Below are 25,349 nucleotides of genomic sequence, written 5' to 3' on the forward strand. Positions count from 1 at the left end.
TTTGGAACGAATGATGCTCCACTGTAAGTCAACTTTTTTTCTTAATGTTTCTACATTACTAGTAAATAGTGGTCGTATTGTGGAGAGATATTTGGTTCCAAGAAGCAAAGGTAGGGGGAAAAACCTGCGTTACTGGTATTGTGAATTTACAATGGCTTTTTTTGTATTAGAATTGTCTTTTTTACTATTGATAACAATGCAGTGGACATTACAAGGAGATTATATATGATACTCCAGGATGAACATAATAATAAAGGCTTATATGATCAAATCTGATGAAAACAATGTCGGGTTAAATAGGCAAAAGTAATTGCGAGAAAGTGCTTGGAGACCGGCCTGAGTTGTAAGGTTTTGGCCTAGGATTTTAACGAGACAGTTTGGAGACTTCAACATAGCTTTACAATTTAAATGAAGTTATTCTCCTGATACACAGTGGTGTAAATAGTCAAAAAAGCAGTGTTTGAAAAAATTCAGGTTCAGATATTCTAGTGCAGCCTTTCAGTGTTCTGAAACGTCAAAGTGTATAAGAACAGAGCTCTTTAAATAAGCAGTTCTAATGTCGAATTTAAAATCTGTGTTCTGGAAAGTGTTTTGCATGTGTGTTAATTGTGACAGTTAAATCAATTCATCAACGCAGCCTAAAAAAACTTGTCTGCTCTTTGCTCAATCTAGAGGACATACACGCCAACTTTTTGACATTCAAAAGTGTACTCTACGTGACGAGCTTTTACCAAAACGGGAATCTAATGCCATCGTTGGAGCAGTTTATTCTTGCACAAAGACTTAGTATCGCTTCAAAATAAATCAGCCTTAGAAAAAATACTAGTCTCTAGTCATTATTGTTTCTTTGTTGTCTGTTGTTTTAACTTAAAAAAAAACCTGTAGATTTGAAGTAGAAATGTTAGCCTTTCACAGCTAGCTTTCAAAATGCCAATTTTTTGCTCAATTGCTTTATAAATCCCATAAATTGGAATTTAGTTTGTTGTATTTCCTGTCAAAAAATCAATGAAAAAATGATTTTAAAAATGTGTTTGATACATTAGTAGATTTTCATTCTATTCTTTAAATTAAAAATAATTTGTAATACTTGAATAGAAGTGGGCTACCAAATGGAATCTATTCATTTAAATTTCTAATATTAAAAAAAATGATTTTATTACGATGTTATAACCAGGTTAAATATTGAAAATAGGGTTAAATTTACTCGATTAACTAATACAAAATAATGTTACTAGAAAATCACAATGAATCAGAGTTATTTTCAGAACAGGCCCTCGGGAACCTCAACTGTCCTTAAGGGGCACCCTGGTACCTGGGGGCACCACGTTGGAGAACCCTGCACCAAAGTATAAAGGTAGCTATGTCTTTCTGATAGTTTTCCTCCGACAGTTTAACTTCAATAACTTGAAATGATGGCTTTTACCACAAGATTTTAAGTGGCCCCATCTGGCCACCCCTATGAAAAATTTCTGGAGGTGCCCCAGAGCAACATTCACTACAATATCATCAACAGCAGCATGGCGGCTGAGTGGATTTTGCATGTTCTCCCCGTGCCTGCTTGGGTTACCTCCCATATGCCAAACTCATGCAGGCCAGGTTAACCGATGACTCAAAATTGTCCATAGGTGTGAATAAGCGAGTGAGTCCTTGTGAGTCTCTGTGTCCCCCTGGGATGGGGTATCAGCACCTCTGCGACCCTAGTGTGGATAAGCCATGCAGATGATGGATGGATGGATGGATATTATCAATGACAATAAAGAGGATTTTAATTGTAATTCTGTATTTGGTGGAGACTGTAGTTCCCTGCATATGCCGACAGAGGGCGCTGCAGGTTGCAAAGAGACACAAGCGCCTCACTTACTTGGTTCTCCATTTTGTATGTTTTGCTTGAAGGTTAGCGTACGTCTGCGCTTTTTCACGGCTAGCAGGGGAGCACAGTCGCTCCGTTTGTTTATCAGCAATTGCATTTTGCATGCATAGCCTTTGTGAAGAAAAGACAAACGTAATTTGAAAGCCATTCGAGGTCGGCTTATGTGTACTATTTTCATCGTACGACGCAAAAGGAATTCACGACTGGCAAGTCCGTATTGACGCTTCGTGGTGTTACTTCGAACCACAACAATGTTGACAGACGGCCGTTTGGCTCCCGTCAGGAAGTCTTTTCAAAGGTAAAATCAAAAGTTATTTTCGGGGTTCCATACCTTTGTTGTCTGAACATGAGCAACGAGGGGAAAACGAAGCCTCTCTTATGTTAACTTTTCTTTTAACGTCATTCTAAACGTTTATGACCGTCTTTCGCTTTGCTAGCTTAGCATGTCAACGGCTATCGCTGAAGCGAACTAAACGTGAGATATGTATGTTATATTTTTTCTTTTCATATTTTTAGTTTTTGGTAGGCTTTACCCGTGCTATGTGGACATTTTTTCGGGTTAGCTAGCTGGCTAAACGCTGGTGGGAGGGAAGCACTAAGAAACTTTCACTGGCATCCCTTTTTATCTTTTGCATCGCTTCATAACGGCTATGTAAATACGTAGACTAGCATTGGTAATTAATGATAGATAATATAATTAACTCGTATTGAATTACAAAATGCAAACAAATCTCTCACGCATGCAGCCTGTAACACTACCTTCCCTTGGCTTCTTCATCCGTGTGTAAAATTCCAATATAATTTTACAAGGTGATTAAATGGTATTACTTGTATTACAATACTGTTAAGCTAGGATAATGAATTCAATTTTTCAGTGTCAAATTAACTGTGTTATCCGATCTACCTCTTTATAACAACAGACTCCCATCTTTTTTTTCTCTCTTTTTACAAAAAGATGGACAACTGTAAAATCAAAATATCTCTAAGAGATGACCATACAGGTAAACTGCTCTACATCCAAACTCCAGAGTGGGGAAGTCCACCCAGTGCCAGCCTTTCTACAGCATCCATAATTCTCTCATCCAGCCAATTAATGCAGCCTGCACAGTCAAACGGCCTCAACAGCAGCCCCACATCAGTGGACATTAATTCCTCCTCTGTCAACATATTACAGGAAGAGCCACAGTTTAAAGGTCCATCCAAAGATCAGAAGCTGCTCTCATCAAGTCGCCTAAATTTCGAGGAGAAGTTGCAGCAGTCAGGGGTCAGAATAGCAAACTTTGCCCCTTCTTCCATGGATTCTCTCATCGGGGGATCTGATCCTAGCTTTTTCAACATGAAAACAGAAGATTTTTCTTTGGACAGAGTAGGTCACGATCCTAATGATCTTGATCATGCCTTTGATCACATTGGGAAAGACATAGACCTGAATCAGAAATTATTCAATGATAACACTTTGGATTTGCTTAGTGACCTTGACCTCACGGGCTCGCCTTCAGATTTTTACGTTGGAGACGACGCCTTCCTCTCCACCCTTGCAGATGATGATTTGTTGGTGGGTGTGGCTTCAGAAAAGGAAATCAAGCCTGTTAACGCAGAAAGTGGGAACAACAATGACCATCTTGCTTCCAATGGCAACAATATTAACAGTCCTGAGCAGTACGGCTCAGGTATATCCCCAAACCTAACCCCGACAGCCACGTTGGTGAAAAAGGAAAAAGAAGCTGGCTTCATTCAGCTGTGCACTCAAAGTCTGATTAAACAAGAGAAGATGTCATACTGCCAGATAAGCAGCACCACGTCCCCAGATCTGCCCACTTCCACTCCTATCTCCATCTGTGGGGTGAGCACGTCAGGAGGTCAAAGTTTCCACTTTGGAATTGATTCGCAACCTTTGAAGGATCAGAAGTCTGTCACTTGCCAGTATGTTCCTGTTGGTGGGGTACCCTGGAACAGAGCTTTGACTCCTGGGCCAGTCTCGAGTTTGAATCAGGCCGCGGAGACCTTCTCAGCATCCCCTTCTTACCGTGCCGGCTTTGCAAGGTAAGATACGTTAGCATCGCTTGAGTCAAGATTGCCATTGTTAATATGATGCATTTGTTTAAGTGCTTTTTCAATAGGTTAAGCTAACTAAATGGCAGCAACGACATCAATTGTTTGAATCTTTCTTTGCTTTAAAGGCACCTTTATGTTGCATAAAAGGCGCTTAAGAAGTATTATTGGTCTTTGTCTGGAACGCCAGCGGATAAATTGAATTTAGGTAATACAATTACGATTTTTTTTTTCCTCTTCAATGTTTTGTTCCTTTTCAGATTCTGGGCAAAATGTGATTCATTTATTGTGATATATCGCCACTCATTTCATTATGAATAGGAACTGCTGGGCCTAATTGTAGTTTCATACCCAAGAATAAAGCCCTGCCATCTTTTTCGTGTCCCTCATTGTAGAGCCTAGATCACACGAAGCTCAGGGGGCAATTGCCACCCCCAAGAGGATAGTGTGAGGCCCCCATCTTATTTTGAAATGTTTAATGTATGCATAGCCCATGTGACTTAATCATTTATTACTGACTGATTGCTTTACACATCGATTTTTAATGTTTTTTATCTTTAAGATTTCAGTGGAAAATTTTGAACAGTGTAATCTTTTTTTTCAAAGAATCTCGTCCCAACTTCATCCACACACTAGTTCCAACAGCCCCCTTGTAAACTGAGTCTGAGACAGCTGGCTTAGATCTTAGTTTTACCAAATGGAATGGGGTGCCTGGAACTTTGTTTAATTATTTGAAAAGTTGGTGTTTTTTTCTCTTTTGGGGAGTGAAAGGACTTGTTAACGGTTATTTAGGTTGAGTCGGCAAGCATTGTCGCGCAACCACTTGTATTTTTCCATCCCAGGGTGGATATTGTGTTCTACTGAAAATTACATCAAAATTTTCCTTGAACGGCCAGTGTGTAATATTTAGTGCCTCATAGTGTTACAAAAAACATTGGCCGCCAGGCTTTAATTGGTCCCTGCCAGGTTTTTGTTTTTTGTTTTATTAAAAAAATCCTATAATATTTTTAAATAAATGCAAAATTAATTTAAATAACTTAAAGGTATCTTTATAATGCCAAAGATCGCAAATTCCCTTTTGTGCGTGCTCGCCTGCGCGTTTTTTTTTGTCGGATCTGTCAATTTACAGTGAGCTTTTACCCAGTTTAAACTTTCACGTTGTTTATACTAGGTAACTTTAGTGTCAAGAAACACAGAATCCCTCAAAACAAACAACACAACCAAATGCAAAGTAAAAATATTTCATTTTTATTGTAACAACGAATGCAGTGTGTAATACTGCACAAGAATCAACTATTAATTTTTTTACACAAAATTTAAAGTGAGATAAAGGATGCCTGGAAAACAAAAAATATATAAACATTTAAATATCTGCAGCTCTACAAAAACACGATTCTGCCGTGTTCCTTGGTTTGTTGGCACTGAGGCTGCGGCCGCCTTTCGTTGATGGTTCCCGGGTAGCCACAGTTTGCTCTCTGTGTTTTTGCTTTTTGCCAGTCAGCTGCTCTCCCTTTTGTTTTACTGCATTTATGCTCTCTGTGTTTTTGTTTTTTTTGCCAGTTAGCTGCTCTCCCTTTTGTTTTACTTCATTTACTTGCGATACAGAGAGTAGAAACTACAAAAACCTAGCTTTAAATCACTCGTTACCTCTTTGATGAACACGTAAACAATATGGAGACTAGCTTGATTGGATGCTGGTGTCTCTCCAATGGCATCACAGCTCAGGATGACAAAGACCATATTTTTTGTTTTAGAAAGCATTATCTTGGAAATCAATTGGAATTTATCGACAAATTCTATATGATATCCTCACATTTTCCAAGTATAAGAGTTTAGTATTGCCTTTAAAGATAGCAAACTTAAGCTTCGGCCCCTCACCCCTCAGGAGAAGCCTAAAAGGGCGTGTTAGTTGTTTGCAGTGTCCCTATAGGCATGCTGATGTCTCTACAAGTGAGAAGACGTGTTGTTGAAAGATGGTTGTTCTCCTTTTATTTACTCTCTGTGACATCGTTTGTGATATTCAGTCACACAGCAATGCAGCCAGTAGAAGTACTTAGTCTTTAGTGCCCTGAAGACACACATTAGGGACGATCTCGTGCATTCATCTGATGAAGTGGGAGTGAACTCAAAGCTGCTTGACTGGCCGTGTAGTGTTCCTGTAGCATTTGATTGGAAGTATTGCGTTAAACACCCTTTCTGCACTATTAAGGACTATGGAGATGGTTGTGCAGTAAAGGACAAAGCCTCTTCAGTTTTTCCCACTTTGAATAAAGCAATAGAATTTATGTATTTATTTACTTGACCCTTTGATAGATTTTCCTCTTGAAGTGGGGTTTGTATTGTTTAAAAGGGAGTCAAAAACTATCGCCATTCAGAAACCTTTGGATTTTTGGTTTGGAACATAGTCATGGAAAATGCCCTTGTGGGGCCTCAGTGCTCAGTCCTGAAAGAGTCGTTGTCAACTCATGATGACTATCACCGAATAGTGTTTTTTTTGTCTTGTACTGCTTTTTTTCAAATATATATGAATAAATAACAATGTATTTGGGTGTAATTTGAACTTTTTAATCCTCAATAATTTCCCTATTTGTTGATGCATCATCTTGAAGGTCCCCTGTAGTCCAGAGGAAGAGAGGTTATCTCTGCCTCTGAACGGACAACTGACTGGTGCTGTTTGTCACCTTGGGGCTTGTTTTAAATATGAACCCAAAATGTAGAGTTTATGCTAACCCGAGTGCCCTAGCCAGTTTAACGTTTAGTCCTTATTTAACCCTCCTTACATATGCTCGAAATGTTTGGACTCCAACATCTGCAAACAACATTCTTTAACAGAAACAAATCCCATGATTACTGAGGCCACGCACATTAATTCCAATGCATGATTCTGGTGATATTAATTCCAGCGGGTGTTTCCAATGACCTACTTGTTTAAATCAGAAGCTTTTGTTTGATGTCTTTGTTTTTCTTTGGCTTAGCCACTGGAGGCCCTCATTAAATTCTTTGGGGAAGGTTGCTTGGATCCTCTGGTCAGTAAAAGTCCAAAATAAATTGGCCAATGTGCACTCTTTCAGTCTGACGTCGCTTATTTTTTATACTGACTAATTAAAGAAGTCATACCAGGATAAAACCCTCTTGTTCCAGACAGTGTTGGTCAAGTTTTATTCCTAAATACTCTGCATTTTTCATATTCTCCTACTAAAAACATTAGTTCATTTTAATTTGGTGGCGGTTGCTTTGTTTGTATTCTTTGTTGCTGTGTTTTGATCCGAGCCAGTTCTGTAACAGTTGCTTGTAAGAAATTTTGTCATATTATGCAACCAATGTTATAAAATGTGGCACTTTTTTGAGTGTCTTGATAAGGCTGGGAACTGCCTTTAGCTGTGTGGTATTTTGATCCCTCCTGCACTAAGCCAAGAAGTAATATTTTTAGTCTGTCATATAGTATCAATCGTGATGAGTGCTTTCTGGTTCTGGAATTTCCTGTGGGCGGTCCAGTCTATCTTTGTGTGAATGGGGAGCATTGTTTGTGTCCATCTGATTGATTATAGTAATTCCTATGCTTAAGTCGCAAGACATTTTTTATTCATTCTTTGTTGTGTTTTTACATCACTTAACAGCTCAAGAGTCTAATCTTGGCAAATTCATTTTTGCTTTATTATTGTATTGTTTCTCAGCACAGGTATGCTGCTGGAAATGTGAATTTCCCTGTGGGGATGAATAAAGTATCTATCTATCATTGATCAGTGGTATATGTCTGACTTTACAGACATGTTGAATTCATTTTCGGCTCTCAGGTGAAATAAAGAAAACAATATACTGCCCGATGATTGCTGGGATGGGCTCCAGCATCCCTGCGACCCTACTGAGGATAAGCGGTGCAGCTGATGAGATGAGAATATCAAAATGTTGATAGCTCACTAGATAATGTCTTGTATTTTCACCTCAAATCTCTGACATTTATTGCTGCAAGCATGAACGATTCTTTGAACTGTGATGGCAATGAATGAGAGTTAAGCATATTCTAAAACCATATTTTAACTACACACCCCTCGGGTTGGATTGCCCTTATGGTAATTTGTGGTAAGAAGACTGAATCGTCAGAGTAAATGAGAATTTCTTTTATTCTGTTAGTGTATTTGTCTGGGAAATGGTTATTTCTCTCTCTGGTTTCCCGTGTGAGTTACTGTTTGACTCGTACGGTATTCCCAACAAAGTTTCTGAAAGCAGACATTTTCCATTTTGGTGGTTTTTAAAAGCACTATCAGAGAAGGCACGGATTTGGTGGCAATCGTCTTGTGCTTTCAGGAAGAGTGACATAACTTTAGACTCTTACAGAAGTGCAATGTTTCGTGTATGAATGCGTAAGGGAAATTCCATGATAGTTAAGGACGGCACTGCGTCTTAAGTACCCTATTTACGGCACTTTAAGGCGTATTGGATTAATAGGCGCACCCCTCAACAATAGTCTTATGTGATATTTTTCATATAGAGTATAAAGTGCATCCGACTGTAAGGCATATGGAATTTACTGCTCTAAAGCTTTGGGTTTTACATAAAATGAAAATGTGCCTTGTTTTTGCATTGATCAGTCGGACTATATCACTGATTACAATTTCATATAATTCCATTCCATTAGATGCAATGGCGATCAAACCCAGGTCAAGGCTGATCCTAGCTACTCGACCATTGGGGATAGTACGACACATGAAAAGGTATTAGGTCTTATGTCAGCATTCACCTATTTTGAGTCAAGTACCAAATTGATGATGTTGTTAATGGACCAGGCCATGAGAATATTGTCAGACATTAAACTAGTCCGTGGTACAGCTGACTCAAACCGCGCAAGATCCTAAACTAAATGATGATAAAGGCATTGAGAGAAGTAATTAGGTCGTTCTGAACTGAATGAAGAGAACGGCATTGTTGGAAGTTGTGGTAATTCTGAAATACATAAATACATGCCCGCGCAAATTAAAAATGTTTGTCAATTTCAATTCTTAGTTTGAACTGAGAAAAAGTGAAACAACCTTCTCTCTACTAAACCATATCCGTTACTTTGACTTGAAATTGTGTGCTAACAATAAAGACCTTATGACTTTTCATGTGTCGCCACACCATATATTTTAAGACAGAATTTGGTAGAAACGCCCAACCCCTTCTCCAGACAAAAGATAATTCTTCAGTGCAATTTATTTCACTGTATGATTTTTGAGGATTTGATAAAATCTATGAAATAATAATGCCGAAGCCTGTGTCTCATTTGAAATATAAATATACCACTTAGCATTTGTCTCCCTCCTGCAGTTACCTAAGAGTGTTGAAGCTCATTTTGACTGCCATTTTTGTTCTAAATAATGGTTTTAAAACAAGGGGCAATCAAATTTGTTTTGGAGGAAAAAAATTGCGCATGTGCTGTGTATATCCAGGCCCTTTCCTGTTGCTCACCCAATCAAGTTGCTGTAGGTGCTTTGCCAGAGCTTTAGGGTAAAACGTTTGTTTCGGGTTAAAGTTTGTTTGATAATTCGCACATTATCGTTGCAAGTGCATAGTTCAGCATATTTTTCTTTTATTGGATAAAGTACTGCTGTGTATTTTTGTGTGGCTGGTGGCGTGTGCACTGTTATTTATACGGGTCAAAGTATGGAGGGTGCCCAACCGACTGCAACATCACCTCTGTGGCTCGCTTGAGCCAAGGACAACCCTAAAAACTGCTGTCACCAAAGACTCTGAGCTGCTTTTTATATCACCTTGCATTCGTCTGTTGGCTTTGTTTATAATGTATGGGTATGTGGGTGTGCGCATGAGCGTGTGCCTCAGAGGCAGCCAGGCAGAACCATAGCTCCGCCGTGAAGTCTTCATTTCCATGACCTACTTTTACTCCCTGCCTGTACACAGCTGGCGCGGAGCGCACCCAATGGAATGCCAGCCATTCTACTGGTCGCCAAACCAAAATTCAACCTTTTTGTAGTACTTTTGAAACCACATAAAAGTTCAAAAGCTTTTCTCATTTCTCATCAAGGAATGCTTGCAGGTCAAGCCTTTTGTCTTGGCATCGTTTTTGCTGTTATTGTCAACTCAGCAAACATCGGGGAAGTCCATCCCACATCCAGCTTGCGCTTGGACAGTCGTGTGCACGGAAGCAGCGGGGCTCTAATTCATTTTTACAGCCGGAAACCTCAACCCACCTACACACAAGCTGCAACAATTACAGCTACTAATGTGAAAAAAAACAGATCATTAGAAGTTTTTCTTCTGCTGTGCCAATTTTCCCGTTTTTTTACTGGGTTATCTAAAACAACGTCAAAAAGATGTACTGGCAATAGGTCTCAATAGTTCTACTCATAGTCACTAACCAAACCATATTGTTGGAATCAGGCAAGACTATAAATTGTAGCTAACTCGTGTGTTGAGCTGCAACAAATCAACTGAACAGATCCAGATTTTCTCATATATTATTGTTTCTTAGACCAGGCTCTGCCTCAATAAATAGTCTTTCCATGCCAAAAGGAGAGGAAGCCATGCTGCTTTGCGTGCGAGCGTGATGCCAAGCGTGCAAACCAGGTTCTGTTTCTATTTTGGTGGCTCTTAGCTCAGCGAAGAATCACATCCTCCTGCCTATGCTGCGCTCGCTTTGCATGACAGAAGTGGGCTTAGCTATGCCAGTTGCGCCATCAACAGTGGCACTGACCGTCATAATTTGAGCTTGTCACTTCTGTAGTTGGCCTGTGTGAAGTCCTCATCTGTGATAAAACAAAGTAGGAGGATTTGTTGGAAGGGTTATTAACTGACACTAATCTGTTGATTAAGGGCTATACAAATAAACATGACTTGACTTTGTATTGTAGAATCAAACAATATACCAATGCACCTTTATATTTTTTGTTTTTAGATATTAATGACTGTAACTTTGTATAAGGTCTCTAAGAGGATGTAAATCAACAAATATTTATTACTGGTGAAGATAAATGTTGAGAATTGATTCATTAAGATATACTACCGTGTTATTTTCGATTGTTCTCAGTTATTTTCGATTGTTCTCAGCTTAGGGATGCTGCTGGAAAAGTGAATTTCCCTTCGGGGATGAATAAAGTATCTATCTATCTATCTATATCTATCTATCTACTTATAGCAAAGGTATTGAATCTCTCTTTGTGTGTTTGCTGTCTACAAACAGAAATTTAAAATTTGACCGTAGAGAATCACTTAGTTAACTTCCCTTTTCCAGTCCAGCTTTGTCACATGGGGTTGAGCAGCTGTTTATCAGTGGATCCCGCATGTACTATTGATGTGTTAACAAACATGACTATAGACTTTCGGACATGGAAATGAATGTGTCAGTTGTGTGCAAGATAACCCTACTCTTATCAACAACAAAAATGTGGGTTTGAGTCTAAAATCAAGCATAACAAATCCTATAGTATTTTTCTGCTTTCAAGTGTATTGTGAATGACCCAAAATGTTAAAATGCCTAATTTTCTTGCTCAATACAACTGTGTTGGGTTCACCTACCTGCTCCCCCTCAATCAGAGAAATCAATGATGTTTGGTTAGCGTGAAAGCTGTCGGAGTTGACGTCTAAGGCCAATGGGTTGAATCACATTGATAGATCATGTCATCGATTTTGCAGCAGTAAAGATTGGGGAATGCAATGCAAACAGAAATTTTGAGTGACATTAAATGTAATGTTTGAACCCGCACTGGGAACATTTCTGCACGAAGATAGTTGAGCAGGAGGCTCTCAAAAATGCACGTGATACTGTGTGCAACTGGGGATTATGAATTGTTAAGCAGGTCACTGGGCCACCAGCATTATTTCAAACATAGTCTGTATCCATAAAAGCCATGCTGATTGATCACACATAGTAGCGCAAGTGCTTAACTTCCTAAGCCGTTTCTCGATGATGGCCGTGCTGGGGATATGAACCCTGTTTGAAGAGAAGATGCCAATTTTCTTTTGATCACATTTACTCTTTCGATTTCAACAGTAGAGAAACTCTGCTGTGGTTCACTATTTCTGTCCAACTTCCACATTGCTGACAGATATTAGCCGTTGTTTCAAGCAGTTGATTGCTTTCCCTGTTCAAAGTTGATTGAAAAAAGTGAGAGCGGCAAGCTTAACTCTCTTCATAAACTAATGTTTTTCTTCAGTGGATTAAATGCATTAATTGTGACTTTTGTTTGTCATGGCTGGGGGGGAGATGACAAAGCGTTTTCTCTTGGTTCCTTCCCTTACACAATTTTACCTCTGTTAAGCTGCGTGAGTATAATTGGATTTCAAAGAGCAGCTTAAAACCTTTACAGAAAAGCTGTCCAAATGTCATCACTATGTTGGGCCAATGAAAAGTGCAGCCCTTAGCCCTCCGCCCCTGTGACATCATCAGCTTCTACACACTGGACTCATTAATGGCCCCACATTAGTGCTCGGTTTGCTCTCATCGTTGTCTTAAACTCCTCTGCGGTGGCGCTTTGCCTCTTGACCTTTCACACTTGTGCACTTTTACTGCTATGGGTTCATTACTAGGTAATGAAACTTTAAGGCAGATTAATTAAAATGACCTGAGCCGCGTGAGTGCTTGTGTAAAACTGTCCCTGAATCAAAGTCTAGTTAGATACTCCATGGACGAAAAACATGGAAATCAAGTCTGTTTTGTATAAGCAGATTGTTAGCTTGAGTTTATGCAAACACGTGCTTTCCACACAGCCACGGCAATTCAGTGACACTCCAGCCTTTTTTAGGCCGTTGAATTCTTTGACTTAGAGGCCCTGTTGTTTCTTTTGGATTTTCCTATCCTACCACGTCCCCAGACTGCCACAGTCTGGCCCCTATTCATGATGCATGCACCCTCTGGGTTGTGTAATCATGCAAACATGGCTTGCCAGCATGCTTGGACGTGATCAAGCATTAAAATGTTTTGCCAAGATCCCCATGAGTGTAAGAGGCAAAGATGCACAAACATAGATTGTAGAAGTTTGAGTTAGAGATATACTTAATTGTCAAGGAAGCCGCTGGATTGGAAAGGGGGTGTGGACCTTGTGTTGACTTTTAAAAGCCAGGTGACCTCTTGTGGTGGATTTGAAGAACTCCGCCCTTGCACAAGAAAGAAACATGATGTCAACAAATCTGAAAATGTAATGTAATTGGACATTTGACCAAGGTGGAATCAGACTGTAATGCTCAATTTTTTTTACTTCTGTTCCTGACCATCTGATTGTGTCTCCTAAGCCCGACATCTACACCAGAAAGCACGGCGGTACCATCGTCGACCCAGAACAAGAGTGGTGCTCACAAAATATGCCTTGTGTGCTCTGACGAGGCTTCCGGGTGCCACTATGGTGTCCTGACCTGTGGCAGCTGCAAGGTGTTCTTCAAGAGAGCAGTGGAAGGTGAAACAATTCATTGTGTTTTATGTAATGTTTTCTTATGCCCTTGTTTTGGGCTGACATCTATATACGTCATTGTGAGTTTTGCTGAGAAAACTTAATGAAATTAGTTATAATGTAGACTAGCTGCAGTTTGAATTAGAACTTTTATTTTGGGTCATTAACCTTTTGGAAAGCTGAGAGCTACAGTTACAGTTTGATTATCATTTCTAAAATAACAAACACTCATGTATTACTATGTTTTTACCAATTTTTAATTAATAGAAGTATGGTTAAAACGGGCTCAGTCAACATCTAAAACATCTGAGGTGTTTAAGGGCACTGAGTGCTTTCACAAAAAAATTGGAATAACTGATGTCTCTAGTTGGCCGGTGTGAAGACACTGGTCATGTGAATGGTTTTTCATATCAGTTAAAAGTCTAATTTCCTAGAAAATTACGAAGACCCATCCCAGATGACATTTTCAGAGCCGGACTGTAGTACTCTGGTGTTCTTAGGGAGATACCTGGTAACAATGGGCACCAGATTGCTGATTTATTTATTAAACAGATCTGTTCCTCCAGGACACAGCATACTGATGAAGTGCATTCAGATTTAGAAACCTTTTATAGGTAATTATTTTTTAATATAAAATTATGCCTACAGTATTGTTCTTGTGGCATCATTTTTCTTATTTTAAGTTAAACTTTTCTTAGGTTTTTTTTTAGTATAACTCGATTTATTTCATTAATACCCATAATGATCTGATTTGACAGATGAGATAATTTTACTAATTCTAACTTTTTTCCCTTATTTTACTCTTAATGATAAACTGTCAAATAAGCTGAATGTTATTTAACCCCTTAAGATTCCGACAGCCTGCCTGCGATTACGTGTCCGTACGATGTCACCAGTCACTGAAATACCTCATGCCACATATCATTGGAAAGCTTAAACTCTTGGGATTCAAGACATACTGGTCCATCTAAATTCCGTGACTTGTTCTCAAACACTGCCCGTGCAATTTTCATTGCAGCCTGGTCATCCTGGAAGGTGGATTACCTCATGCTCTCAAGGTTTCTTCATTTCCTCATACTGAGGTTTTACATTTTTCCTTGCCCTCATGTAGGTTTTAGATCAAGGGATGGAGTAATAATAGCTGTAGTTAGTACAGCCCTTTGAGACTTCTTGTGATAAAGGGCTATACAATTGAAAAACTACTTTCCTTTCTTGTACAAGTCATACATTTCGTTGCGGCATTTTGCACTAGCTGCCAACTTTTGATGCTAGACTTTGGGAGATCTGAGACCAATACATAAGAAGGATTAAGAGAAGAAGGAACAAACACATGAATAATAATCTCATCATCAGATTGGGACAGCACAATATTCAAATTCAGAGACAATTTGGTGTACAAATGCATATCCATGGCCATTTAATTGTATGATGAGAACAAGGGAGTCCCCACTGGGGTAAAGAAAAAAAAAAAACAAAGCACAGCAATTTCCTGCCAACGTGAATCTTCTATTGTGCTTCTCAGGCCAACATAATTACTTGTGCGCTGGCAGAAACGACTGCATCATCGATAAGATCAGAAGAAAAAACTGCCCTGCCTGCCGCTTCCGCAAATGTCTGATGGCCGGCATGAATCTTGAAGGTAATGCAAAGCAGTTGGTCACACCTGGAGTCCATTGAATGATCTTTGTCTTAACTTCCTCAGCACGTAAAGCGAAGAAGAATCGCCTCAAAGGTAGCCAGGCGAGCAACCCGCAAGAATTCCTTCCCCCGCCAGCGGCCGAACCACAGGCGCTCATCCCCAAGTGCATGCCTCAGCTGGCCCCCACCATGCTGTCGCTGTTGAAGGCCATCGAGCCTGACACTCTTTACGCAGACTACGACAGCACCCGCCCCGACACCCTTGCTCGCTTCCTAACGTCCCTCAACAAACTGGGTGGCCGACAGCTTATCTTTGCAGTCAAATGGGCAAAGGCCTTGCCAGGTAGGTTTGTTTTGGTTATAGAATGTGCATATTTTTAAGGGGAGCTCTTGCTGTCCTAATTGGAAAATATTCAACAAGTTTTTTTTCCAGTTTTAAATTAACTTTTACTTTCCTACAGTTTGATCAAGAATGAATGAACATTTTGTAAAGGGACATTGCAATATCTGTCCATGGAACGCTCTGCACTATACCTTTTTTTCTGGTTGCGGAGGGTTTTAATGTCACACTTCATCCAGCCATCTAATCGCAGTGCAGGCAGGGCGGGACATTCACTGCAACAACTGGATGCAATTCACAGTGGGAGGGGGCTGACTGACCTACTGACTGACGGACGAACCTTGGCATAAATACACACAATGCTGACTTTGATCATTTATATAATGGAAAATCTAAGTTTTCTTGATTAACTTCACACTTATACACATTATAAAAGTTCATGAGAGACTGGCGGGACCAATTAAACCCACTAGAATCTTCCAACACAGACGCTGCCCTACTTACAAACGACGATCGTTCGTTAGTTGACTTTGTTCGTAAGTTGCTTTAGTGATATATTTTGTATGGAATTAATGTTTAAGGTTTATATAAGTATGTTTAAGGCTTGTGTAAGTAACCTGTATTGTTTTGTACTAAAAAAATAAACATTTAATAAAATAATATGCTCTATAAAGATAAATAAAGTTAAGTTCTAACTTACTTTTGGAAGAGTTAGACGACTTCCTCCTGTGTGGTAGAAAGTGGCAGAAGAAAATAGATCCAAGCATTTTCTCAACCGCATCAAGCTTTCTTATTCCACTTTCATTTCAAATGAAACGGTTCGCCTCTTTACACTTTACATCAACCATATTAAATGAAGGATATTAAACAATAAAAATGTCAACGTTCTTAGCGCGCTGGAGATACAGTATAGTATGTTTAAACAAACTAGGAAGAGGCAGCCGGATTTTTTCTTCGGGGTGGATGCTGGGTGATCTCTCACAGCGCCACACTCCGGTAGCAACGGAAAGAAACACGACGGTACTGTCATGTATTCAGAAAAATGTGCACAGTACAAAATCTAACTTAAAGCAATGTTCGGATATTTTTTGACATCATAAAAAAAACTTTGTTTCTACCATTTTCGTTACCCGAATGTTAGTAATTGGGGAGCGTCTGTAGATGGGAAACACTGTACGACCACTAGATGTCAGTGTATTGTGTAGTGCAACCGAAGACTAGGGCTACAAAGCATAAGAAGAATGCAAACTATGGAGACTCAGTGACCCAACTCCACCTTTTTTTCCCTGCTTTTTAGGTTTGTGAGGGTACCCTTGGCAGCAAGATAGTAGACAATTATGTCAACTCCCTCTGTTTTCAATAGGAGGTGCTAAATAATACACAGTGTCCCATTAAGAGCATAATAGTCATTTTTCAGTTGACATCAAGTGGCTAAATGGTTACCCCTGAAATGAAATAGAAAGGCAGATTTTCATGTTCATAAATCATAGTGCTATGTCCACACAACTGGGATGCATACAACTAATAATAGAAAAATATATCAAGTTATTTCTTTTAAGCTTTTAATATTTAAGTTTTAAAGTAAAAACTGTTGAATGAAAGTTGATTTGCATTAACAGTGTCCATATAAACTGGCCATTATTATTTTTTTTTTATTTAAGTGGAAACTATTCAATACTGTCCACTTTATCATAATGTGTCATGTCCTCCCACCTAGGTTTCAGGAACCTCCACCTGGATGACCAGATGACCCTTCTCCAATGCTCGTGGCTCTTCCTCACGTCTTTCAGCTTGGGCTGGCGATCTTACCAGCAGTGCAATGGCAGCATCCTCTTTTTTGCTCCCGACCTTATCATGAACGAGTACGTAGCAATGACTACAATAATATAAAATCGCGACAGACTACTCCTGCCTTAACTGTCTGCTGGTTTTCCTTCTGTCCTTAAAGAGAGCGAATGAAGCTGCCATACATGGCCGAGCAGTGTAGCCAAATGATGAGGATCACCAACGAGTTTGTCCGGCTGCAGGTGTCGCACGACGAGTATCTTTGCATGAAGGTTCTGCTGCTACTCAGCATAGGTGAGTCTCTCCTCACATCTCCTAAAACTTGGAAACGACAGACCAAGGCAGTAGATCGACGCACAATGTTCGCTTTCCCGATATGCTGCAGTGCCAAAGGACGGCCTGAAGAGTCAGGCAGCTTTCGAAGAGATCCGCATGTCGTACATAAAGGAACTAGGAAAAGCCATTGTGAAGCGAGAGGAGAACTCCAGCCAGAACTGGCAGCGTTTTTACCAGCTCACCAAGCTGCTGGACTCCATGCACGAGGTGAAAAAGCAACACACATTCGCAGAGGGGCACCTCTAACAAATAAATCCTGTGGGTTAATTCAAATTATTATTATTATTTTTTTTTACAAAACAGTACTTTAAACTAGCAATCTAATCGTAGCTTTCTAATTTTGAGTCATCGGTGAAAATGGCCACTGACATTGTTTTTAAACAACCTGCACAGAGATGCTTTAAGTGCTGTGGAATGCTCTTCCCCCTGATATTTGCTCTGCAACCTCACTGTTTGAATCTAGGCTTAAAACACACTTCTATTCTCTAGCATATGAATATCCTATATTTTATGTTGACAAAAGCTGTGTATTTTTTGTCATTGCAACATCCATTGCAGCCTGGTCATCCTGGAAAAGGGATTACCTCATGTACGGTCCCTTCTCAAGGTTTCTTCATTTTCCTCATGTTGAGGTTTTTGAATTTTTCCTTGCCCTCGTGTAGGTTTTAGATCAGAGGATGGTGTAATAATAGTCTGTAGTTTGCAATAATCTGTGGTCTGTGCAGCCCTTTGACACTCTTTGTGATTAAGGGCATCACAAATAAACATGACTTGACACGTCAAGCACTGCAAAAAAAACATCTTGGATACAAAACACATAAAAATGCATCACCCGGTTCAACTTTTCAACACATTTTACCAATAAATTACTCAAAGTTCATTTCTATACACTGTGATTAAATAACCCAAAATTCACATCAGTTCTAAAGTGTCTGTGCCCACGTAATACATACCCGGCAGCAAACTAACAAATATTTACTCATTTAGTTACATTAAAAGAATTTAAATCATAGCACCAGCTGAAATTAGATGGCTATGCCCCTCTTTAAATAGTTTGTCGATTTTAATGCAATATGTAAACAATAGATCAAATTTTGATTAAAGAACTTCTTCTAGAGTAAGGTTGTTAAACTCGAAATGAATGGAAGAGGCAAATGAATAATAAAACCACAATTCAAGTACTGATCAAATGCTAAAAAAAATTACTCGACTACAATAAAATAAGGTACAAGGTGAAGAAAAGTGCAGTAAAAATAAATACCCAATGATTCCAGGTGTATGATCATCTCAGGGGCTGAAGCAAACCTTCTCTGGGGCCAGATGTGGCCCGTGAGCCTTAACTCTGACCAATGTGTCCTAGAGTGTGTACAAAACATTATATTGAAGTTCAAATTGAAAAAAAAAAAACAGAAGCTGCTAATGCATTGCAGAAGAAAAGCAAATACAGCAAGTATTTTCTATGATCTCACGGTTGTTAAAAATTGCAATAGTTCTGATAAAGCCTGCAATAAACAAGTTAGCGCACCTTTACGACTACAAGGCACATCTTAAAGTTTTGCATTTCCTTGAAAACGTGTGGGGAGCCCTATCATGCGGTGTGCCCTGTTGTTGTAGATGTGAAGTAGAGGACACCATGAGAACCTTGAGGGGAAAGTGTGAGAGTTCAATATTTGTAAAAGAACAAATGTCTACAAGAACAGGAAGGTTTTTTTTTCTGTATGTGTACATGTTTTGCAAGGAGTGTGTGTGTCATCAGAGTCGTCTTATGTGTGTGCCAAATCCAACAATTGCACACTTATCCTAGAATGCACCTTTTTGTGTGGTGCGCACTATAGGCGTGTAAATACAGTAATTATCTCACCGCTCAGTTTAAAGTTTAATTGACTCAAAATAAGGAGAAACGACATCGATAGATTTTGACTTGCAAAGAGAACAGCGGAGAGTTGACACTTTCTTTTAACTTCTTGTCTCAAAATATTGTATGTATTGCTCTCAGATCTCCCAAAGTCTTTTAATTCGTTTTAGTTAATTGATCTCCTAGGTTACAAAAGCAGATCCGCTTTAAAAGGTGTGGACATCGAAGAACATTTACATGGGTGGCCTATAGCGACGATGATGTAAAAAAAAAACTAAGGGATTTTGAACTTGCAAGGAAATACGTTTGGGTGTGTGTTAAACTAAGGTTTTATGGTGAGTACCGTTGTATTAAGCAATGATAGATCAGTATTTTAACACCCTCTTTCACTCATCATTAGATGAAATCAGAATCAAAGCCAATCGGGGCGGTGAGAGCGCAAAGTCTGTAATTAGGATTGTAGATGACAAAAGAAAAAGCATTTGTTATCTCACACCATTTGTACGGTACCATGTTGTGAGGAGCATTATGGGAAAGAGTTTAGCTAAAAGATGTTCTACGTGGTACCATGAGTAATAATAGTGTGATGTTATCTCATAAAAACGAATGCCTTTTCGTTCGTCATATGGATCCTTAGTGGTCTAATGATTACACAGTGGATTTGGGTTTATTTTTTTCTTATTATTTCCAATAATATTATTGTGCTGGGTCCAGAGAATGTAGTCTGACATTTAAACGGTCTGTGGAACAGGAAAGGTCGACGACCACAGTTTTATAGCACATTATCAAATAGAAAGTCTGACTTATGAAAGGGAAAAAAACGGGTTCTTTAAATTTTTATTCCTTTTTGCAGATGGTCGGCAGCCTTCTCAACTTTTGTTTCTACACCTTTGTGAATAAATCGCTGAGCGTGGAGTTCCCGGAGATGCTGGCCGAGATCATCAGCTACCAGCTCCCAAAAGTCAAGGCCGGGAGCGTCAAAGCTCTTCTTTTCCACCAGAAGTGACTGTTTCTTTCCCAAGAGGACGCCATGCCTTAATAACCCTGCCCAGTCCCTTTCCCCGCCAACGCCGCTGCCCGCTTTTACAACCAGAGAGTCGCAGTGAAACGACTCGAACGGATCGTTGGAAGCCCAATAAGGCTTCTCGGATTTCTTAGGGATTGTCTTGCGGAAGAGCGAGTTTTGCATCCATCTTGTCTCAGGTGACTTCCTTCAAATACACAACTAGATGACTTGCATCGAATCAGTCTGAAAAGATTCCAATAGTATTTTGGCAACTGGGCAGTTTAACTTGCTGTAGTCCACATAGGAGCAGACTAAACTTAGCAATTGAGTAGTATGTTCAAACTCTTTGGTTGTCATAGGAAGCTGTGACAAGTTTGCAGCCTTGCGCTAATCCTCCAACTTCATTCTGTGCTTTTATTCTTTGAAAGCAACTCGCAAAGATTGTTATTTTACGTCGCAGCCGTTAAAAACGATTAATCCACAAGCTGACCTCTTCAAGGTTTACACACGTCGGTTCATAAAGGGAAAACAAAATGTGCCTTTTTTTTTGGGTTGTTGTTTTGTAAACTTATCATCTCAGCTCTTTTTCTTCCTGTCGGGGGCCGTGCCTCTCCTCAGCCCATCGCGAGTTTACCGAGATTGTAATACATGCAGTTGCGACGCTTCCTATTTTGAACGACTGTGTTTTCCCCGCTCCTCGGAGCGACTTGCCAAAGTGCGGCGTTAGCTCTTTGGACTCCGCTTTTAAAAGGCTTTAAAAGACTGTGAAAGAGGACCGTGGCCCGGGCACAGTCTTCACGCCCCGTTTTGTCGGCTTCAGCCGGCCGAGCCGCTCGTTCATCTCAACCCAGGAGTCAATTACACAGAATGTGATTTGCGTCGACCAATCAGAAAAAGAGATTTTATTTTCGTGCGGATTTGTAGCTATGGATGGAATCGGCGAATAGATGGATTAGTTTTACTCCCCTAGAGCCATGACAGACGACCGATTCGCACCACAACGGCAGTCGATGCAGAAAATGTCCGAAAAAATGTCTTGAAGAAATCCCACTTTTGTGTTTCCCAAGTGTAGAGTGGAGCGCTGACGCGACTCGTTTTTCACTTCCTGTCTGGTCAACTGCGCCACGCAGAGTTGCCGCATTCCAAAAATATTTAAGCCTCGTGTTCATCAAAGGTTCATCGTTTTCTGATGAACTAAAAACAAAAATCTAGACTTGGATAAAAATCTCTTTTAACAGTCATCAAATTATTGGTGGTGTTTACCATTAATAGTAAATTTTATTATTATTTGATTTTATTTTAATTAACCTGTAAGGAAGTAAAATCCTTACAATTTACATCATAATTATCTAGCTTTCTGAAAACATTGCAATCCATTTTTAAAAATAAGATTCCTTACCTGACCAAAAAAGAGAACAACTGGTCTGCCTGGTACTTTTTCCTGTTAAGTACTAAAGCTGCTCACTAGGTGAGGGAATATGCCAACTATTAGGAACGATGTCAGCGGTCATTCAAAATGAGATACTGATACTTATTTTTGGGAAAATCTGTTGTAGACTAGGAATATTTTAAATTTTTAACCAGATATGCATCACCATTTCTTTAATCCCGTTTGAATTCGGACAACATGTTGAAAGTGATTTCAATCTGTGTCACCCCTCCTCATCAATTAGGATAGGTGTATCTTTAATCACATTTTTTAACATGTCGTCTGCTGTTACGAGCTCTTCAGTCCGCGATACAGCCTTGATTTGACAAAAAAATATATGTATATGGTTGACTAAGTGCTTCAAATTATTGGTTATATTGCTCTCTGATATGACTCATAGTTTGAGAATTGTTCGTGGATAACAATATGTTGTAATTTCTTTCAAGCTTAATTATTTTTCTTCTACAGACAATTGAGTTATATTTTACATATTCAAGAGTTATGTAGCATTATTAAAGTAGGAAACCTAGACAAAAGAAGTGACGTACGAATGGTAATCTGTCGTGCGTGGTGTCCAGAAGTTAGGTCTAACCTCCGTTTTAGGTATTCAATGTCATGTCCGATAAGCACAACGTCGTCCGTTTTTATGAATGACTGCGAATATTGAGATTCTTCGAGCCTGTAAAAATCACAGTTCGATCGATGAGATGAGGCGTGAAATATGGCGCCTCCTAGTGATTGTCAAAAAGAGAAACAGCCAGGACGACTCGCGCATTCGGTGCCATTGACAGCCATAGACGTCAAAACTCAATGTTTGGTTCTAACTCCCAGTTTTTGGGTCCCAATGTGAAAAGCACTTATTAGCCCCTGGGAACTATCAAATGTGTTCCCTATGTTCTGTTTATTAATAATGTGCATTGTTTTCTATAGAAAGTGAAATTCTATGAGGAACTGCCCCACATATCTCTTCTTCCCCCTTCCCCAATGCAGCAAAGCACTATTTTACCCTGTTTGATAACGATGCACTTCGAATCAATTCAATATAGTTATTTGATAGCGGGCCAGTTCCATAACTTCTGGACTACAGAGCGCACTTGATGAAAAGCTTCCTGCGCAAAATCAAGGAAGAAACTCAACTCACACCAGCTTGTAATACGAAGGCTTAAACATCCATATAAATAAACTCATTCACGTCCATTTCTTAAATATGAAAGAAATCAGCGGGGAAATGTCTAGTACAGAAAAGTAACACAATATGCCGCGATCAAAACAATGTTTTTGGACTCTGTTGACAGCTGTCAATCATGATTAACTAGTGCAGCAGTCAATATTAATTAAATTGATATTAACATTAATGCACGAGTGCGACAAAGAGATCAGTCGCATGATCTTAAGCTCTCCCATCCCTTGCCCACACAACAAAGTGATTGAGATTAAACCAAGTATTGCTACCACGACATGAAAAGAATCAAATCGGGCTTCTGAATTTTAGCCAGTACAGTACACTGAGTTGTGTTCTGAGTTTTTGCAGGTGACTACTTATCAGGTATATTTTTGTTATCGGGGCAAAAACTGAGACGTCATATGAAGTTGTTATTGGCCCGATCATTATTGCGTTCCCCTCCTTTAGTTTGTAACTAGTGTCGGCATGTATAACGATTCCTTGATGTGGTAGTAGCAATACTAGGTCTCCTTTCTATGACTTAGTCAAGGTCGCCAGGGATGGGAGAGCTAGGTAAACAGATTGGACTGCAATTTATATAGCGCTTTACTAGTCACTGAAGATCTTCAAAGCGCTTTACAATACACTTCACACACAGACACTAACACACTGATAGTGGAGTTAGGCGTGCTAAGCTCTACCTGCATATGGGGGGATTTTAAATGATTCTTATAGCTTAAGGTCAGTCGAATGGCTCAGCATGTGTAAGACTGTTGTTATTGTACAGTCTTTGATTTTTAGTCAGTATAATGGATTTTGTTTTTAGTGTTTTCTTTGCACTAATTCGCATAAGTCAATGCTAATTAAGATTGTCAAAACACAGATTGCAAACGAGTGTTTTTATCGCGGATCAATGTGTTACTTATCTGTACTAGACATTTCCGCGCTGATTGCTTTTTAAATCTGATAAATGGACGTGAATGAGTTGTACAAAATTGAAGTTTTGTTTCTTCCTTAAATTCGTGCGTGCGGCTTTTAATCAGGTGCGCTCTGTAGGCTGGTATTTTTGGTATATTAAGCCCCAATGCTTTCAAAAAGCGTAACGTTTTTATCGGTATCACAAGATCGCAGCAAAGCCCCATTTTTAGCATTTGTAAACGAAACACCTCAAATCACATTCATATAGTTCTTTAATGGCAGTACAAATGTGGAGCAGCCCCTATGACGTTTCCTCCTCCCCCAAATGAAAATGTTGTCATCTTCCTTAGAAGGACGACCAAACCATTAAATAGGAAGGCGGAAGCGTCGATTAGTAATGTCTGATCCAGGCTCAGGTGATTGTCTTTCTCATCCGTTTGCCTTTTTATTTTTTGTCGTCGTCAGCTTTTATCCGTAACAGGTTTTGCCTCTGAGAGTCTTTTATTTTTCAGTGAACACAAATATCTGCTGCTGCTCCTTAGAAATCACAAACATATACGTAAAGATATATAACAGAATACTTTAAATACTACGAATAACACACTTGCCTCGTCTTGTTTCTAAAGGTGGCTTTTTTCTTTTTCTGTTCAATAGAATATGCAATAGAACCGAGAGAAATGATCACCACCACGTCACTTATAAGCTATTTTCATACAGGTCCGAACATTCAGGAACACAAAATGGATCAGAACACAAAATACACAAAAGCTTAGTTTAATGCTTGACTGACTACAAGGTAGAGGTAAGCTCAAGCCTAGAAAAAAATCTATCCCGACCCAGCCCGAGCCCAACCAATGAACTTGTTTCGAGGAACCAAGCCTGAAGCCAAACACGAAATTTCATATTTTATCTGCGAGGACTCGGGAGGAGCAGGGGTGTTTTGGGTCGGGAATGAGCGGGGCTCGGGTCCAAGACCTTACCTCTACTACAAGGTGACGGAAGCACTTTGTCTCCAACATAATCTCACTGGGTAACTTTCTTTTTCTTCAGATCTTCTTTTTATTTGTAAACTCAAACTTTGGTGACTTTGTGTAAAACTGTGAATAGATCAAATTAGGATAGGAGTCAAGTCTTTTTTCACACCAAGTGTTTGTAAGTCAGCAGCCAGCTTGAGCGGGAAAAGATTTGCACTAGCCAACCGTTGTTTGGAATTCAATTTTTGTACAAAAGATATGCAGGCGTTTGTAGACACGTCAAGGGCAAATACGAGCTTTGTTTTCCTGTACATACGCTATATAGAGATATCTATCCCGTGTAAAAACAAGGTAAACTTGGATCCTCCTCTTTTTTTTTCTACACACTTTGATGTTTTTTTTTCTTCGCTTTTCTGCTGTAGTGCCACTGTTGTTCTGTTTTTTCATTGTTTATTTTGTGCTTTGTTGTTACCTCTTTTCCATCTCAATGTCCATTCTGTCGTTTTTTGCCATGACAGCGGATTTGGATTAAAAAAAATACAGTTGTATAATACTTTGTCACTGTTCAAACACTACTTTAGCAAATAAAGCGCTTTCCATCCTGTTA

General features: G+C 39.4%; 1 protein-coding gene across 1 annotated transcript; it reads left to right on the plus strand.

Moving 5' to 3' along the window:
* Positions 1-1,878: 1,878 nt before the first annotated feature.
* nr3c1 (nuclear receptor subfamily 3, group C, member 1 (glucocorticoid receptor)) lies at positions 1,879-25,349 on the plus strand. Its single transcript, XM_088343378.1, has 9 exons — positions 1,879-2,168; positions 2,826-3,913; positions 13,145-13,305; positions 14,822-14,938; positions 15,002-15,280; positions 16,995-17,139; positions 17,226-17,356; positions 17,448-17,605; positions 20,107-25,349. The coding sequence occupies exons 2-9, from the start codon at positions 2,826-2,828 to the stop codon at positions 20,257-20,259; spliced, it is 2,232 nt and encodes a 743-aa protein (XP_088199504.1). The 5' UTR covers positions 1,879-2,168; the 3' UTR covers positions 20,260-25,349.

The sequence above is a fragment of the Urocampus carinirostris genome, chromosome 9 (genome assembly GCF_059441175.1).
Source record: "Urocampus carinirostris isolate Australia breed hairy pipefish chromosome 9, RoL_Ucar_1.0, whole genome shotgun sequence".
NCBI lineage: Eukaryota > Metazoa > Chordata > Actinopteri > Syngnathiformes > Syngnathidae > Urocampus > Urocampus carinirostris.